Source organism: Betta splendens, chromosome 1 (assembly GCF_900634795.4).
Source record: "Betta splendens chromosome 1, fBetSpl5.4, whole genome shotgun sequence".
Lineage (NCBI taxonomy): Eukaryota > Metazoa > Chordata > Actinopteri > Anabantiformes > Osphronemidae > Betta > Betta splendens.
The window spans coordinates 11,037,380-11,055,368 of record NC_040881.3 but is presented as its reverse complement, the minus strand read 5'-3'; the positions used below and the strand labels follow the sequence as shown (position 1 = coordinate 11,055,368).

The 17,989-nt window shown below is 42.8% G+C and overlaps 1 protein-coding gene across 4 annotated transcripts in view; it reads left to right on the top strand.

The window, feature by feature from the left end:
* dlc1 (DLC1 Rho GTPase activating protein) overlaps nt 1–17,989 on the top strand; it is a 60,616-nt gene that overhangs the window by 10,841 nt on the left and 31,786 nt on the right. For 3 of the 4 annotated variants that reach the window (XM_029152636.3, XM_029152727.3, XM_029152898.3), the window contains 3 exons: nt 385–519; nt 617–733; nt 9,821–9,851. In XM_029152636.3, the coding sequence (XP_029008469.1) occupies nt 385–519; nt 617–733; nt 9,821–9,851 (283 nt within the window). Of the gene's footprint in view, nt 1–384; nt 520–616; nt 734–9,820; nt 9,852–15,038; nt 15,487–17,989 lie in introns of those variants that run through there. The other variant, XM_029152988.3, reaches the window with a different exon arrangement.

Sequence of the window (17,989 nt, the reverse complement as noted above, 5' to 3'; positions counted from 1 at the left end):
CTTGTATATCTATTTCTATAGAGTGATCATATTTCAACTCCAGTTGGGTGGCATTGATAAGTCAAAGCAAAGATGTGTTGGATGGGGTTGAGATCAGTTAATTTTTGTTGCTGCAATCAGAGTACAGTAAATTACTAGAGCAATAAATTGAAGTGGTCTGTGTTTGAATGCTACAAATAAAATTAATCTTGGTATGGTTTTATCCTGTGCATGTTTACATTATTCAAACACTATTACTTTCAGTAACACAGTTTTCTTTTGCGATAGTCATTGCCGCAGTTCACCACAGATTGAGGGTAAATCAGCTGCTTTGTTGTAGTAGGTGCTAACGCAGTGGTGTTTAAGTTTTATTTAGTCTTTATTTAGAATTTTGTCTCTATTCAGCGTGAACATGCTCGACTGGACTCGATGGTGTTGCTTCTGATGAAGCTGGATCAGTTGGACCAGGAGATTGAGAACGCGCTCAGCGCTACCTCCTCAATGGACAGCACCCCCATCCTCCATCGAAGACAACTCCATGTGTGTATACACTTTTTTGTAACTCGTTTGCAGTTATAGTACAAAACTAGTTTCCCTATGCCCAACAGTGTAATGTGAGATGTTTTTTCTACTACAGGAAGTGGATTTAGGATCTGTGCCAGCAGCACTAGAAAACACTCCTCATCCCCAGCCTGTTCCTGGTGCCATCCCTGTAGGAGCCGCACCGGTCCTTGGAGCGAAACCTAAAAGTGGAGTAAGTCAAGTCTCTTTTGTTGATATACCACAGCACATAAGCACCAATTAGTAAGACATGTGGTGGTCTCCAGAAACTGTGCCAGAGCTCCAAAACAATGATGGAATCCGAAGACCCCTAAACCTTTTTTTTTCTAATTTGAACAATGAACGTTTTTTCTTTTCAGTTTTCATGTCGTATATTTTTCTCTTAAAAACAGCAAATGCAGAGTCCCCGCAGAGACACACACACTGAGTGAATCTCCCCATTGTAGGCATGTCCCGCAGCACTTAGGGATTAGCCAAGCAGACGTTAAAACTCTATAATTAGCTTGCTCCAAAGATCCAGACCCCTTCGCCCCCAACAATAGGGGTCAGAAGGGGGGGTCTACAAGGTGAAAAGCCAAGGCAAGGTGGAAGGGGGGACGCTTCAAGTGAGATGTACATTTTAAACCTCCTGCTTGCTCACTTAAGCGCAATCATGGGGTCTGAAAAGCAAACCTTGCTGTTGCCTTGAGAATAAGGGCAAAGTGAACAAGGCCGAGGGCGACAGACAGCGCCTGAGCACTTAAGCAAGCCTTTATAAATAATGTTTACAAAAGAAAGGTGAAACTGATGTGAGCGGCTTTAATGAGCAGTATCTCAGTGTAGTGATGCACAATATGATAGATTTAAATGTCAGTGTTGCAACACATTTCTTATCGCTTATCTTGCTGGAACAAAACACTGCAACCTGTGGAAACGTCAGAATTCCTTGACAAAAAGGACGGCTCGCATTCCTAAGTAATCTCTTCCCTCCTGACAATGCTTTGTCTTCTCGGACGTCACGACTTATCTGTCATCATGCATATCTCTCGATTAATTTGAGAGGCACAGCCCAACGCACTCTATGGCGTTTGATGTATTGTGTCCATGGCCAATGTTTCCACAACTTCCAGTCCTGCAGTTACCCAAGGTAACAGACTTGGGTAAACAGTGCTTTCACTTCAACTAATGGGAGGCATTTTACAGTGGAGGCCCCGTGGGGTGATTGATTAAGGCCAAGGAGATGATGACCTCATGAATGAGATTCTCACTAGCTAATAGTTGTTGTGGACTGATGAGTCCTTTCAAACCTGAACTGTTGTGACGCCTCCTTAATCTTTTTAGCTAGACAATACAAATCCTTTAAACGATGTAACTATAAGGTAGGTTAAGAGAAAGGTTGCACACTTTATGTTAATTGCAACACAAATGAGGTTGAAGGTTAAGCACTGAATTACTTTATTTGTCATGAAATAAAATATTACTACGTTTCAATTTTTATTATTATGGTCATTATATTAACTGCTTACAAATAGACCAGAGGCTATTAGAGTAAATCTGTCATGGCAAGTCAGCACATAGCTCATCAGTCCTTCTAAAATGTTTGCAAGTTTACACAGGTTGACATGCAACATATATCTTTCTGACAATTCAGTGGTGAGTGGAAAAAAATGTAAAGGCAGCTTTAACGCAGAAATTGTGCCAACTACTGTAATTAATGAGAAGTCCGTGATGCGCCCCAGATTTCTGCAGACCACCACACTGGCCATGAGTGAATGTGGGGAATATAATAATAATGTTGGCAGCAAAAGAATGTTTTGCCTCAAACCCGCCCGGACCAGTATGGTGCTGCTGTGGCTGTTTCTACAGTTAGATGAGTTCTGGATGCCCACCAGATGTCCAACCAGCAAAGGCTCGACGTCAGCCATCTCATTTCATATGGTGATTCCTGAGCATGAGATGTTTTAGTTTATTGATATAGATAGTAGAGCCTGTATAAACATCCAAGAGCTCATGGAACATTTGCATTCTTTCCATCTTCTTCTGGATTATGCAAGAGGCAACTGTTGTTACTGTCCCGGTGACACCTGCTGACACTCAGTGTCAGGCTCGCTATGATTATACCAAACACATACTCGGCTCTTTCTCTTATGTAAGCATGATAAATGTGAAGTGTTGGTATGTGGCAGTGAGCGTTGTTGATGAGAGGACAGTGATTTAGCCTCCACAGTATCATTGGCCCCTTGCTACATAGGAGGCACTGGCTTCAAGTGAACATATTCTTGGCTGGACACTGGCTTAGTTGGTAGCTATTGTTGGCTTCCAGCAGGTGGCTGTTTCTGATGCATTGAATGTGGCGCTAACATGCAGCGGATGTTGTGCCACAGCAGGTGCCTTTTCTCATTGTGGAGCTGCTATTCCTTGTCCAGAGTGTTTTTGTTTTTGTTGGCAGGTTTCTATTACTCACTTAGTGCAGCAGGTGTCTTTAATGTTGTTTTAGTTTGCAATGTTGTTGCAACAGGTGGGTTTTGATTTATGCCATCGTGTCTGTTGATTTAACCACATTATGTATGTAGGCGACCTAAAAATTATTTTCAGTAACGATTAATCTGCTGGTCTTTTTCCAAACTTATTGATGTGTTGTTTGGTTTGTGAAACAGTAAAGGAAATGTCTCGACGTGATGTTTTCAGATGTCTTGTTTTGGCAGGTAATAAATATAAACTTATTGCTTTCAACTGCATTACTGCACATAAACATGACTTGGTGGGAGAACCATTTGTTATGTGACTCTATTTTTAGAGTCCTGTTGCTGCAGAGGATGTACCAAGCCACAGAGGTGGGTGGAGGCTGCTGACCCCTGACCACCTTCCTCCGAATGTTACAGTCGGAAACAACATATCAGTCGCCTCCAGCCCCGAGCATTTGCTCTAGTAGGACATACCGTATGCTCTGAATCACTCTGGGATCTCAGCTACTGCCTAAATTTAGCAATAGGGTGTTTTACCTGTCGTGCATATAGTGACATGTGAAGGTGCTGTATCCGGGAAACCTTTATCCCCTTGTTACGATGCGTATTTTGTCTTCATGGCAACATTACTCCAAGCACAACCTTCATCTTTAGCACGGTTTACAACTGTTTGACAATAAATTCTAACAGTTATGCCTGAAGTTTCCATGACTAGATGTAAGAGATCCTTTGTGACATGATTGATTGAGAGATATTTCTATTTTAGAATGAAGGAAGGGCTTTATTTATGGTCTGTGGGTTATGTATGTTCATAGCTCTTTATCTGTCTGTGGTTTGCTGGACAATAGGAGTGCTGTGGTTTGCGTGCTAAGGTCACTAGCAGATCTCTGCTCTGTCCTTCCTCCATCTTCCGTTTTGGCAGTTCCCAAACATCCTTTATCCAAACCACACCTTCTCAATATCCCTCTCAGATAAACAACTTCATCTTTTGCAACAGGCGCAGTCTTTTATTTATTGCTACATTTGCTCCTACTCACTCTCATTCTCGTCCTTGGTAGTCAAGTACACGTGCGGCAGGCATAATTATGTTTTCCCTCTTTCCACCCACATATTTGGCTTAAAGACTGTAGTAGGCCATAATGAATCAGCGAGCTATGAAACCAACCACCATTCAGCCTGACAAGGGGTGCAAGTAGTGGCTCTGGTCATGGCTATGCAAGCTGCTTTGTGTGTTGTCATTGTCACCAAGGCCACGCCTCTGCTGAGCACAGCTGGAACGAGGAAACCAACACAGACCTGCTGTGGTTTTAGAAAAAGAGGGCGAGAAAAAAGAAAAGCTTTGAGTTTAGAACAGGATGTAGAAAATTACTTTCTCTTCAACTTATATTTTTGTCAATTATATTGTCAAGATATAATTATTAACTCAAGTGGTTGAAATCCTCCATGTTTACACTGCTTAACAACTATGTAAGCTTTGTTCTACTGTTGTTTTCTGTTCCAATGTTAGGTGTGATTATCAATAGGAACAAATTTTCTTGAATCACAAAATTTCATCCCAACAAAACAACACGTACTAGTTGGTAGTGTTAAAGTCACACAGTGAGTCAGCGAAGTGATTTGTGCATCTGTTACATGAAGCAGACAGTAAAAAGTGTAGAGAATATTTCCAGGATGATGGCACTTGTAAATCTTAAAGATGACTGGAAAATGTGGGCAGCTGGAAACAACCCTGCAGCCCGCTCATAACGAAGCACCATAAATAACGCAACGAACAAACAAACTAAATGCACTCAGAACACACACACACACACACACACACACACACACACACACACACACACACACACACACACACACACACACACACACACACACACACACACACACACACCTATACACGCTCACAGATGCTATAACACGTACACTGGAATGCGTCGTAAAACTAGGTGCACTTTTAGGCAACACTTATTCAGACTTGCGGTTTGGGGTTTTAATTGGGGCGTTCAGCTACGGTGTGTGTGTGTGTGTTCACGTTGCTGTTTTGATTGCCTTAAAGTCACAACACCTCAGCCAACATACACCTGAATGTGTCACTCAGGTAAATTGATGCTCACTTTTAATATCCAAGTAGCGTAACTATTTGTATTTTTGTAGACCTACAGTAAAAAGTTAATAATAGTGTGTCAATGCTTTGTTGACCTACATCAATGAATTCAAAAATGTACAAATAATAGTACATCTGGTCTGTGCACCGCCTTTTACAACTGGGACCCAGCGTGGTGTTACCTTGTGTTCTCTGCTTGAGTCAATAAACTGTGTCTGTCGGAGTGCTGTTGTGGGGGTGGCTCCACAGTCTCCAGTCTAATCCCTCGCTGTTGCTAACGCTCTGTGCTTTCTCCCAAAAATGTCGGTGTCTAATCCTCAATCCAACAGTGTAGGTGCAGTTGGGATCATAAGGCTTAACCACATTAGCTCTGGCCCATAAGCTACGAATTGAACGTGGTGAGCGGGAACAGGTGACTCACTTTGTCTCATAATCAGTTTAATGAGAGGGCGTCACAAGAAAGTCTACAAAAACATTCCCATGTGTTTTTTTGGGCAAACTAAAAATAAGCACATTCTCAGACATTTGATACACGCACACATAGAAAAGCAACATCTTCTGTGAGATAAACAGGTTAAGAGACATGGAAGGTGTGTAATACTGTAGTTGTCTCAGAGGATGGATAGATGGCTGTGAATTGCGTTTCATGAAAGAACCAGTGCCAAATGTTTGTGGGCTTTTTAGACATGGATATTTCAGTGCCTCAAATGTGCATAGATTTAATTGCTGACTTGGCATGACTGCAGTACAGAATGCTAAATATACCTTCCTCCTCCTACAGGTTAGAATAGGCTTCAAGACCATAATACGTTCCATATTTATTGTAAGTAACTTTTATAGCTTGATTGTGAGAGTTGCCATGCGTTTGGTGATACGTGATTATTTTGCTTTAAGGTGGAAGAGTCGTGTGATTAGACAAGTCAAGAGTTACTGTCATGTGGACTCCCACTGCTAGTCAACAGTTCAGAGTTTAAGCTCCAGGGGCCCGGCCCTAAATCCCACCAGACAGCGCCTGAAACTAGAACCCTGTTACTTTGGCTTACTCCACCAAACAATGGATGTGTGTGTGTGTGTGTGTGTGTGTGTGTGTGTGTGTGTGTGTGTGTGTGTGTGTGTGTGTGTGTGTGTGTGTGTGTGTGTGTGTGTGTGTGTGTGTGTGTGTGTGTGTGTGAGCCACTTTTCTTGCTCTCCTTCAGTCATCAAGACCGCATACAGAACATATCTCATGACTCAAGGTTAAGTGAGAGAAAGATGCCTCACTGGTGGTCAGTGTGTGAGAGTGAGTGCTGTGTTTGTTAGAATCATTATCTGTTAATGGCGCTGAAAGAGCAGACGTTCAGGCTACAGCTCTGCGTTTACAAGTTGTCACGTACACATTATTAAGACGTCTCTCAAATCTTTTTACACAAGTGTTTTCTCTTCAAATAGCTGTAAAGTCCAACATCTGGACACTAATATACCTTTTCTGCAGGAAATGTTCCAGTGCATCATTACACCAAGACATCACATCACTTCCTGTTAACACACTCCAAGTGTGACATATGGAAGCTATTAAAATATAGAATGGGGATGTGGGGCTCAAAGTATATGGGAGGGGGTGGGGGTAACACTTTGAGTCAAGGACAAAATGAAATTGTTTCCCACGTTCTTCTGCACATGTGCACTTTGGGGGTCAACAGAGCATGGAGAATAAATTCCTGTATAAGAGCAGGGCAGAAAGGGAACATTCATGCAAGTCAAATGCAGACTGAACTCCAGATACCATCTCTAGTGCACGGGTGCACTCACTCTCTCCTGCACACAGTTATCCTACGCGTCTGGCGCTGGAACCACCAGCTTACCTGACCGTAAGCCATCTGCACCAATTTAGCCATTTGCCTTAAGTGGTGAAGAAACAGGTTTGGTTTAGCCTGAGCCCCTTAATCCTGAGGCAGCGCAGACCATGGGTGGTCACACACACACACACACACACACACACACACACACACACACACACACACACACACACACACACACACACACACACACACACACACACACACACACACACTGCAGGAGGGGGGATGGAGATGAGAGGGTGGCAGAGGCACGGTGGACTGCTTGGGATTTTTGTGCAAGAGCCGCATGCCGATGGCTTGCTCAACAACTCCCAATAGCGAATTTACACAGCAGAGCACGTGCACACAGCTGCGCGCAACATGCAGTCAACAGATTACGTTGTCAAAGAACGAAAACATTATGTCTCGCAACCACTGCAGCACATCAAAACACATTAAGTCGTAAAAACTGCCTTTGCGTGGTTGTTCAGTCATTCTCTTTTTTTATTCTTTGAGCTTTAGGCCACTGGTGGGCTAAATTCTAAGTAAAATAATGATGCCTGAGACATATCTAATATTAAACATTTAGTCATAGATTGGATCATTTTAGGCTTTAATAAATTTAATTGACCCATAATTCATTAAAGCAGAGGTATCATTGGCTTATGTTTCTGAACCTGGCTACTTAAATTCCTTTATTTAGACTGTTTTCTCAGCTCCATGCTACAGTAGTGACAGTAACGACCCTACAGAGGTTAATCATGCAGGCACACATGCTCACAGTCCACTCACCTCCTGTAAAGCAAACACATGCCATTGCCCATGTGGCCCTAAACGCCCACTTCCAGTAAATTAGTGGCAGTAAATGAGGCAGCTGACGCTTGCAGCTCTGTAGCCTACAGCTCCCGGCGGACACCTGACACAGTCTCAACAACCCCACACAGGGATAACCTGCGCCGTGGACCTGCCAGGGGGAAACAGGCAGACACGCACCCATGTGTAATGAAAACACTGAGACCTCGCTGGTGCCTATTCAGACACATTCTTGTTGGGCTCTGTTTTTTCTCACTCACATTTATTCAACTGTAATTGCTATTATGAGTGAAAACACCGCGTTGTATGAGAGGGGAGACTTGCACAGTGTGTAAGTGACTTCATGGGTCATTGACAGGAACCCATGGTGGAGTGTTTACACAATAGGAAGGGCGATCACTGGTGAACTCTGGTGTCTTGTTAGTGCTAAGCAGAGAAGTCACCGAGACCTCCCATATTGATTCCGTTATACAAGACTGCTGTTTCCATGTTAAAATAAAGAAAGTTATTGATATAGGCTTGTATTAATATCAAATGACATCAAGGGAATAAAGTGCAGAGACTTTTATTTTTACTTTGTCTGGGGCGCATACATTAGTGACTCTAAATAGTGAAGAGCAGAAGGATGTGTACAAGCTTGCTGAAAATATTCTACAGAATGATGACTGAATCAATGGTTCATGTACCCTTTTAATACAGGTGTAAAGATGCTCAACTTGCCTAGTCAAAGAAAAAGGAGGCAACATCTGAAACATTACTGAATTTGCCTGATTTCACATGACTTGTGCTGTTCTTTTTATGCTGCTGATACAATGACTGGGGCCTCAGAAGCAGACTAAGGCTGTGGTTTCTCCTTGTAGGCTATTAATCCGCATTGTATTATCCCTAGAGGGTATATTGTCCTGCTATGCGTCTGGAATGTGACCCAAGATGGGATTGAATGCTGGTAAACAACAACAAACAAACATGTGCCGATAATCAAACACACCTGAAAGTGTGTCTTCACTGATTTATGACAAATCTTCCTGCAATGAACCAAACAAACACAAGGATGGTTGGTGCATGTGTGAACTAAACTGTGTCCAAGTTTTACATTTTAATGTTTACAAGACAGATGCAACAGGGAAATTCTTGAGACTTAGAGACTTAACTTGCTCCAGTAAGGGTGGCAGCCATGCTGGTTCACACTCGCACACTCGCCAGTCCATCACAGACTTTATTAGTAGTTTTTCAAAAAACACCATCTACAATGGCATTAGGCAGAAAGTATAGAAATATGTCAGGGTGTTAAACCCGTAAATGCTTTTAGGCAACTGTTTGAATTCACAATGTTTAACTCTTTGTATTTAAAGCATCAGTTGCAGTGGGCTGTGCGCCAGACAACTTCTTTGTGGTCACCAGTCACGTCCCAGGATTCCATTGTTTACATTAGCTGAAATTCAGAGGGGCTTGTAGGTGGAGGCAGAGGACAGAGCCACACCAGCGGCTTGCTTCCGTTTCCAGTCTTGTTGCTGAGAATTAGCTGGCTGCTGGTGAAAGCCGTGTGCTGAGTGCTGTTAATCTTCTCATCTAGCTCTCAGAAAAGAAGTGAAGTGCTGTATTTGTCCAAATGTCAAACCGATGTGCTTTTGTCTGCACTGAATCTGCTTTGTAAATAGATGCCGAAGGGTAAACAGGCTCTAAAGTAGTCCCACAGCAGGACACTGGGCTAAACCGCTTTAATTAGGCCTGTGGGGGGAGAAATGTAGGGAAGCATTTCTAATAGTAGAAATACAAGAAGGAGCGTTTGTTCCATGCAGGGCAATATGGGTGAATAGTTGAGCACGCATGTTTCCTCCCTGCTCTGATGCGTTCCAGGAGAGTGTGGATTAAAACGGGTCAGGGTGTGGAGGTCAGCCAAGGAACCTGAGGTCAAAAGTCAGAGGCAAGGAAGACCTCTGCATTCCAGCTGACTGCTGCCCCTGCCACACACACACACACACACACACACACACACACACACACACACACACACACACACACACACACACACACACACACACACACACACCCAGAGCCTCAGAGTTATTTAAACTCTCATTCTTTTTGTTCTTCTCTTACAGTCGACCTTGATTCCTGACAAGGAAAACGCAGGTAAGGTTCCACTTCTTCCATTTTCATATGCACAGCTCACTTGCAGATGTTGACTGGTTCAACAAGAACCTTGACGCCTGAGGTGATAGCATTAGCATTCCTCTGTTTTGCTTCTTTATCACAAGTGAGTTGTGAGTGTGACTGCGCTTGACCTAATGTTCGGCAATGCATATTCTGATTTATAGTTTGGTCTAGTGTTCACAATGTGGGATAAGACGTGAAGGTGGGAGGAGGTGGTTGGGTGAAGGAGGGCAAGCTCTGCATCTAAGACACGGGATGCAAGTCTAGATAAGACACAAACCCGTGCTAAACCATCAAGCTTGTCGCCTTCCTGAGTAAGGAGCCAGACTAAATGTTGAGACTGATAAACCTTCTGACATTCTGACACACATTTATTAACCATTTTTCCCTTTTTATATCACTAACAGATTTCCAGTTTAATTCAACCTTTAGTATATTGCTTCATATAAGGATTTAGCTAACTGGCTATTTCTCTACAGTCATCAGTCTTTTTTCATTATGAACAGCTTTCTATTTATTGACGTTATGTCATTACTTGGCAGAATGGCCTGTCATCCTCGCTGCAGGCTTTATTATCAGTCGATCTTGAGAATAAACTCAATCTGTAGTGACTGCTCCCTTCATTCTGGCTCCAACCTCTCCGTCAGCAGTCTGCCCGTAATGCACAGGGTCATCAGGAAACTATGGATGGACGGACCTACTTTCAGACAGCCAGCAGGGGGGCAGTGTTCATTAAACACCCCCCTGTGTTCTCAGTCCGCTGGTAAACAATACCAGAGAGGTGGTTCGGCATGGGGACGAGGCTTTCATATTGCCCCCCGCTGTCTCCAAGCCTGCTAGGAGTCCTCACTCACTCTCACTGTCTCGCTCCCTCTAATTACGGCCACTTGCTGAAAGCTTTCAGGAATAATGTGCAGAAGCTCCCAGTAGAATTGCATGTGTGTACTGTACACGTGCGTACTGTAGCTGTGAGCAACAACAATTTGTCTTAACTTCTTCAGGGATGTAAGAAATGATGGTGATTTTTCCACTTTTTAATCATTTGCACTTCCTGTAAGCAAGTTATGTAACTTACATTTCTGGTCTGCGTGATGGAACCCAGGGCTCTAGAGTGGGGTGGGTGGGGGTGTGATGGGAGTTTTGGGGAACTTGAGGGAGCACAAAGCCCAGTGTTCATTGTGACACTTCAAAGCCCCTTCTGTGTCTCCGCCATTTAAGCCCCTGGGAATGACACATTTGTGACATGGTTACATCACACACCATAGCCTGAAGGCTGCTGTCATCCTGCCATGAGAGCTCGCTCTTTCTTTTGACTGTGTCTGTGACAACGAAGGCAAGCCAGTGATCAACAACACGTTTTTAACAGCCTGTGTTGTGCGATGATGCAGCGTTGGATGTGCCACACTGAGTGGTCAGTGTCGCAGCTCTGCGCTTTAGGTGTGTTCTTTATGAGGCTGGGATGCGTTTACAGCCTGAGCTTCACAGGCCCTGGACTAAGAATAACAAGAGCTGACAACTCATTTCATACTACGTTAGTGTAAACCAGCTAATGTTGAAAAGGCCTGCTGGTCTTTTAATATATACACAGCCTCATGTTTAATATATAGAAGGAGAAGGGGAAACCCTTTTGTAGAATAAAGTTAATTAAATAACAAATAATTTAAAAAATTAAAAAAACACTTCAGTTAAGTAATATAAATGTACCAGTGATTTACTTTAATGTTCTATGTTACATTCCACTTCTCTCCTTGTAAGTTAAATATAAACTGGTGGGAATCGTATAAATGTAAACAAAACACAACGGGTATCAAACCAACAACGATGTTACAGTCTGACCTTTTACCTGGACTAAAACTAAAGCTAATCTAAAACACTTGCCTCTGTTGTAGGTGAGGAAAAGGAAAGGAACGCTGAGCAAAGGAAGTGGTTTAGCACCCTCAGGGGCCCTGTGTGTGGGGGGGTGGGGGGTACTCAACATAATGAGGTGGAAGGTTCTGGAGAAAAACTTGTCTCATCATTTCTGTGCGCCTCACTTTTTTGCTTTTCTCTACCAAAGTCATTTCCGTTTTAGTCATCATCCTACTTTCTTGGAATTCAAGTGACCTGTTACTGTTAATGTCACTGGTATTTAAAACTGATTTTAAATGCTGCTATTTGATTCATAAAATTCCAAGATTAATCACTGTATTGTTGCACATTTTCAAAACTTCCCCTGCTGCATTATGCTGATCAATGTGTACTGTTATTTCTCAAAAGTAGAAATTTAAGGGGTAAAACCTTTGAAGCCATTTTTAACAAATATTGTTTGGATTCTTCCCAAAGATTTGATGAGACCATTTCAATGAGCTCCACAAATACAGCTGAAAACTTGTTCTTTAACAAACCACTTACAATCGCTTGCACTTTTTATTATAAGCAGCAGAAAACGCTCATAATAAAAAGCAGCCCAAATGTGGAATGTTGGATCAGATTTTGCATAGATATGTTATATAGGAGCTAATTGTGGTGGTGGAGTGGCTGTAAAAAAAACAAACACACATTGACTTTCTTATTGGTGACCTGTGCCATGTTCCTTTAATTCATACCCTGTAGCTACGTGCCCTTTGAAGACGATGCTTTAACAGATGTGAAGATGCTTCTGGAGCCAAGTCAATAACAGTTCATGTCCGATATTTGTTTTTTTGCTACTTGCTCTTGATTGAATCTGGTTTTTCCCACTTTTGCTATGACTCCTCACACAGAGCTGGAGTCTGTGTGTGTGCAAGGTCACATTCCTGGCCTACCCTCCGGTCCATACCAGCCTCCCTGCTAGAGAGCTCCTCCTTTCTCCATCCGTTTGACACACTTTTTCCCAGGTTTCCTGTGTGGAGACTGGCACTGTCTTCTAGTATACTGGAAATTGTTCCATATATATCTCACACTTAAACTTTGACGGTGAATAAATTCTGAAAAGGAATGATTCACATGTAGGATTTTATTTATGGAGACATTTGACACGTTGGCATTTGTTATGATAATGGATAAAATATAGTATAATATTATAATTTGGAAAGAAATGACAGAAATGATTTTCAAGTGTCAAGTCTCCCAGACTGAACAGGAAACCAGCTCATGGAGGGGAATTTACAACAGGAAGATGGCTCGCTGAAATCTTAGTTACAAGTCCTCTCTGTACGACTCACTGAAGCCTTAAAAGGGCCGGAGTCTTCAGACTGTCAGTAAAGGTTTCTCACATTGGCATGTGTTTCATCACCAAGTGTCCCAACTGAAATTTACAAAGTACAGTAAAGTGCAGTTAATATATAGTAACAACATATGGACTATGTATATAAGTTATGATTCTTAGTAATAGTGACACTTATTTTGTCTAAATAGATGATTTTCTTAAAAACTGTAAGTAATGGTGGGGGTGACTGTGCATCTGCCAGTGCTGATGGTGTAAGATGTCCATTTTTTTCTCAGACTATGAGTGCTGGCTCAGCAGGCTCTGTCACTCCCCGGCTGGTTTATTCCCCTCGCCTGGATGTCGTGGGGGACCAATTGTCTGACGCACGCAGGAAACTGGGGATGCTTGGTGTTCTCGTAGCTGAAGGTGTTGCTGGACGTGTGTTATATTTATGGCACAGTGTGGGTGAGGTGCTGCGTGTATAAAAGGAGACCTTGGCTAATGGTGGTCACATCAAAGCAATCGCACACAATTCCAGTCACGCTTGGACACACCCACACATACATGTTTCACCGTCCCGACACATTTTTGGCCGTGTGTTAAAGAATAGAACACAGCGCATTGTTTCTCACACTCGTTTGATGGTAGACTGACATGTTGTTGTTATAGACTGTTTGAAGTCTTCCCAGAAATAAATCACACGCTCCTGTAGATATGTGGGTCCAAACATTGGCAGGTAACCCTCTGCTTCCTCTGTACCGTGAAGGGAGATGTAGGTGCTCATTACTGGCACGTTGGCTTGTTTGACAGGGAATTTTACAAGACTTTCCTTCCTAATGAAATCTCTATTGTTTTCCAGCACCACCTAGTCCCTTAAGGACTCTTTGTGTCAGATCCAGGCTACTCTGCACTGTGTATTACCCCCTCATCACAGGTATACCAGGAACACGGACAGGGGAAGTACACCGATACATTACTAGCATAGTAAAATGTGTTACTTTTATAGGAAGTTTGTTTTTCTGTATCCCCCAAATCCTCGTTTACAACATTGTAAAATAAAGGTCAATCCACAATCGCAAAAGTAACAACTAAAAGGTCGCAAAGCAAAGACGCCGGAACCCAGCCTTATCAGTCTTGGCAAACCGTTCAGGGCCATAAAGTTAGTTAGTGGTCTGCAATGAGCACAGCAGACTGCAGTAAGTAAATGCAAGTTATATTGCCTTCACTTGCTGGACTTATCAGTGTTTTCCTGTGAGCTCAGTGTAGAACTAAGTGGACGATAGCCTGAAGTAGAATCGCATATTGAGGTAATAAGACTTTCTCTGTAGCCTAGTAGCTGATTTACCTATCCAGGATGTATTGTGAAAATTTAATTCAGTCTATATTTGCAGAAGTTAGCAGAAGTCTGAGTAATGGATTTCACAGTGTTTGTCCCTCTCAGCTGGGTTACATAAGATTTACTATTCATGCTTATTTCCTACAAATTAATTGCATTTTCTTGGGCTTGTGTAGCCTTCTTCTTGTCCTATGTCCACTCTATTTCCAGTAAAGCCATTAAATGAAAAGCGATTATTGGCTGTGAAGATTTCTGCGCTACCTGAGCAGCAGGGGAACAGATATAAATCCCTTTTTACTGAGTTCTGCAGCTCTCTCTGGGTGACCAAAAACAATATTGGACCCCTTCAACATCTTCCTTCCTGTCTTTTTTGTTTTGGTTCTGTGATGCTGCCAGTGATGAAGGACAGGTGGAATTTCATAACAAGCAGGCAGCCTGGGCATGGGGTTATATAAGTGGAAGTGATGCTATCTGTGTCTAGACAGGGTCGGGCTGGTGTGTAAACGGAGAGGAAGGTGACAGAAGAGGAGGGATGCGAGATGAAAAAGCAAGCTCAGGGAGGGAGACATGCTGGTTGTTACTCTGAACCACTCACAAATTCACAAGAGCATCAGCGCTCGTGTCAGGAAGCACTTACATTTCCCCACACACACATTTTTATATATATATTAGACGCAGAATAGAATATGAGCATTGCAGCACTGGCTGGATGTGTCCCAGCAGTTACCGCATTGATGCTTGCTGCAGCAGATGGGAGTGTACAGCCCCGTCGCGAGATGAGGAGGAGAGGGAGACGGAACCAGATCAGTGCAGAGGATCGAACAGAACAGGATAGACGCAGAGGCTAGTCAGGTTAAGATGGAAAATGCATCCAGTGTCATCCAAGGTTAAGAGAACTGCAGGATCAAGTGGCTGAAGAGCCAGTAGCAATAGAACAGGTGTGGTGAGGAGGCAGGAGCCTGACATAGCTGCGTTTGGGCGGATGCTAAGTGGCATGTCCCGCTCCATGAGGCTGCTGCTGCTTCAGAGGTCCTTCAGTGATCACATTAGGTCCTCCACATCCAAAGCCAGAGACATGCTCAGCAAGACCGCTCGAGAGAGTCGACTGGCAGGTGAGTGTGACTGATGTGGGAGCTGTACGTGTTGGCGTTTGTTTGCCTGCGGGTGTTTTGGTTCAGGACATACAGCTGTACAGTAGTAGCTGTAGTTCACGCCGCTCCCGTCGGCACAGATGCGCAGCAGGATGAAACAAGTGCCTCGTCATTGTTCTGGAGAGGCGAGATGCGCTGCCAGGCTTCTGCAAACTGAACAGCGTTTCTGACAGATGGATTAATAGAGAATGTGTAATGGATGTGTGGCAATGCTGCAGGCATCAAGTAGTTCGGCTGTCTCTTGGCCCATTTTTGTGATTATTGTCAAGTCTGTCTTTTTGTTTTTTTCTACAGTTTTATGTGACAGCAGGCCTGTGTGTGTGTGTGTGTGTGTGTGTGTGCGTGTGTGTGTGTGTGTGTGTGTGTGTGTGTGTGTGTGTGTGTGTGTGTGTGTGTGTGTGTGTGTGTGTGTGTGTGTGTGTGTGTGTGTGTGTGTGTGTGTCTGTGTCTGTGTCTGTGTGTCTGTGTGTGTTTGGATGTGCTTCTGTGTGAGACTGAAACAGCAGTGTTGGCACACTCTCGTTTCTGCCTCAGTTGATACATTTCTTTTTGACCCATGTATAATTAATGAGCTCCTCAAGCAGCTTTTTTTAAATAATACAGATGGCCGTCTATCTGCTGCTGTCAGCAGCAAAGGAAACGTACTAACAGAACTACTCTTGAGCAATGCCAGCCATAGCTGACTATCATCTGGAGGCTCAGGCCACCTCAAAGTGTCTTTGAAGAAGGTGTGATGATCCTTTGGGCTTATGATGGACATCAGTTTGGCTGCAGTGCGTTTGAAATTTTGCCACTGAATCTAAGGGTCGGTGCCCTTTGACCTTACCTTTCTATTGAAGTAGCGAGCACCCTGTGAAAAATACCCACTGGATACTTCATGCCTTTTCCCATAAAGCTCACTGTCACACATGAAAGAAGAAAGATGGAAAATATGGGTCACAGAATGATGGCCAGATGTACAGTAAACACAAATTTCCTCATTTGCTTTTTTGCAGAGATTGTAATGAAAACATTTGAAATACATAAATACGTGCATGAGTGTCCCTCACCACATAGTACAGGGACACACTGTAGCGAACTTGGGGGTTTATTAGTCAGCTTCATTATGACTACATAATCTTGACTCTAATATCCATTAATCTCTAAGAAGACTTGCATATAAAGCTTTCAGCGAGGAAATATCATTAAATTAAATCGTGATCACGCCATAGGCTTTTAATCTGCCCTAATACACGATTATGTCTGATATGCTAACATGACATGCAAGTTAACAAAGATTTGAAAGACATTCCACACTTAATCAAATTATTTATCCTTAAACTATTCTTAAACTGCCGTTCAAATACAATTAAATTAAATGTCCTCCTTCATTCTTATTTAATGTGATGTGAAAATGACTTGATGTAAGCCTGGACACTAAGACTCCTCTCACTGGCTCCATATCTAGAACCTTGTTGACATTTCCCACTTATGTTATCTCAGCGACTGCGTCCCTTGAAGGAGAAACCATGTGGCAGAGAACACAGACGCTCACTATCTCACAGCTTTGCAAAAAATCAACATCCCCAGATTGAATAAATGAATTAAATTATATCGGCAACAAATTGGCAACAATAACTGTACCGTAAGGAACACGTCCTCTGAATTTACTCATGCTGATAGATCAATGCTCACTTTTTACTAGTAGGACATCTGTACTTGATTTTACCTCTCGGACATTGGCAAATAAGAGAAAAGGGTGCGGAATGAGTGGCATGTCTTCTGCTTTGTTTCACATGGGCATTTGATAAGGTTCAGAGGGGTCAAAGGGCATCTGGAACCATGGCAGATAGTGCAAGCGAAAGCAGGGTGATGACACAGTCTGCCTGAAAAATGTGTTTTATTAGATGTGGACTCTGATCAGGCCATGACGCTGCCGTACACCTTTAAAAATATTGAAAATGTACCACAATAATACTGTTACATGAGCACCAGAGATTTGTCAATCAAGCCATTTGCCAAGGTCATGTGAAAGGAGGTAATAGGCCTATTAGGATTATTTCACACTGGCACAGAACATTTCAGCACATGCCTAGATGTTGCATAATGTGCTGTTAACTTTCTACTAATTTTAGTGAGTCTGAACATGCAGAAAGCTACTGTACACTAATATGCAGATGTTTTGGCTGATGACGTTTGTTTAGTTCATGTTCCTGCTACAGTAAGTTCTTTCTGAGATTACCCGGAGTGGAAGGTTAGTCTCATTTTCCTAAATTTTGTCCTTCTTGTTGGTAACATTAGCTTTTCCGGTTGTTCCTAGTTGTTTGTTTTATGTGTTTTTTGAGAAACGCAGACAGTAACTGCATGTCAACACCATGTCCCTAATATTTGGTCTATACATGGTCACAGTGTTGAGTTCCCAGTTCAAATGTAATAGGGCATTTTTTTGTAAAAGGCTTAACTGTCTATTCAGCTGTGTATGTTT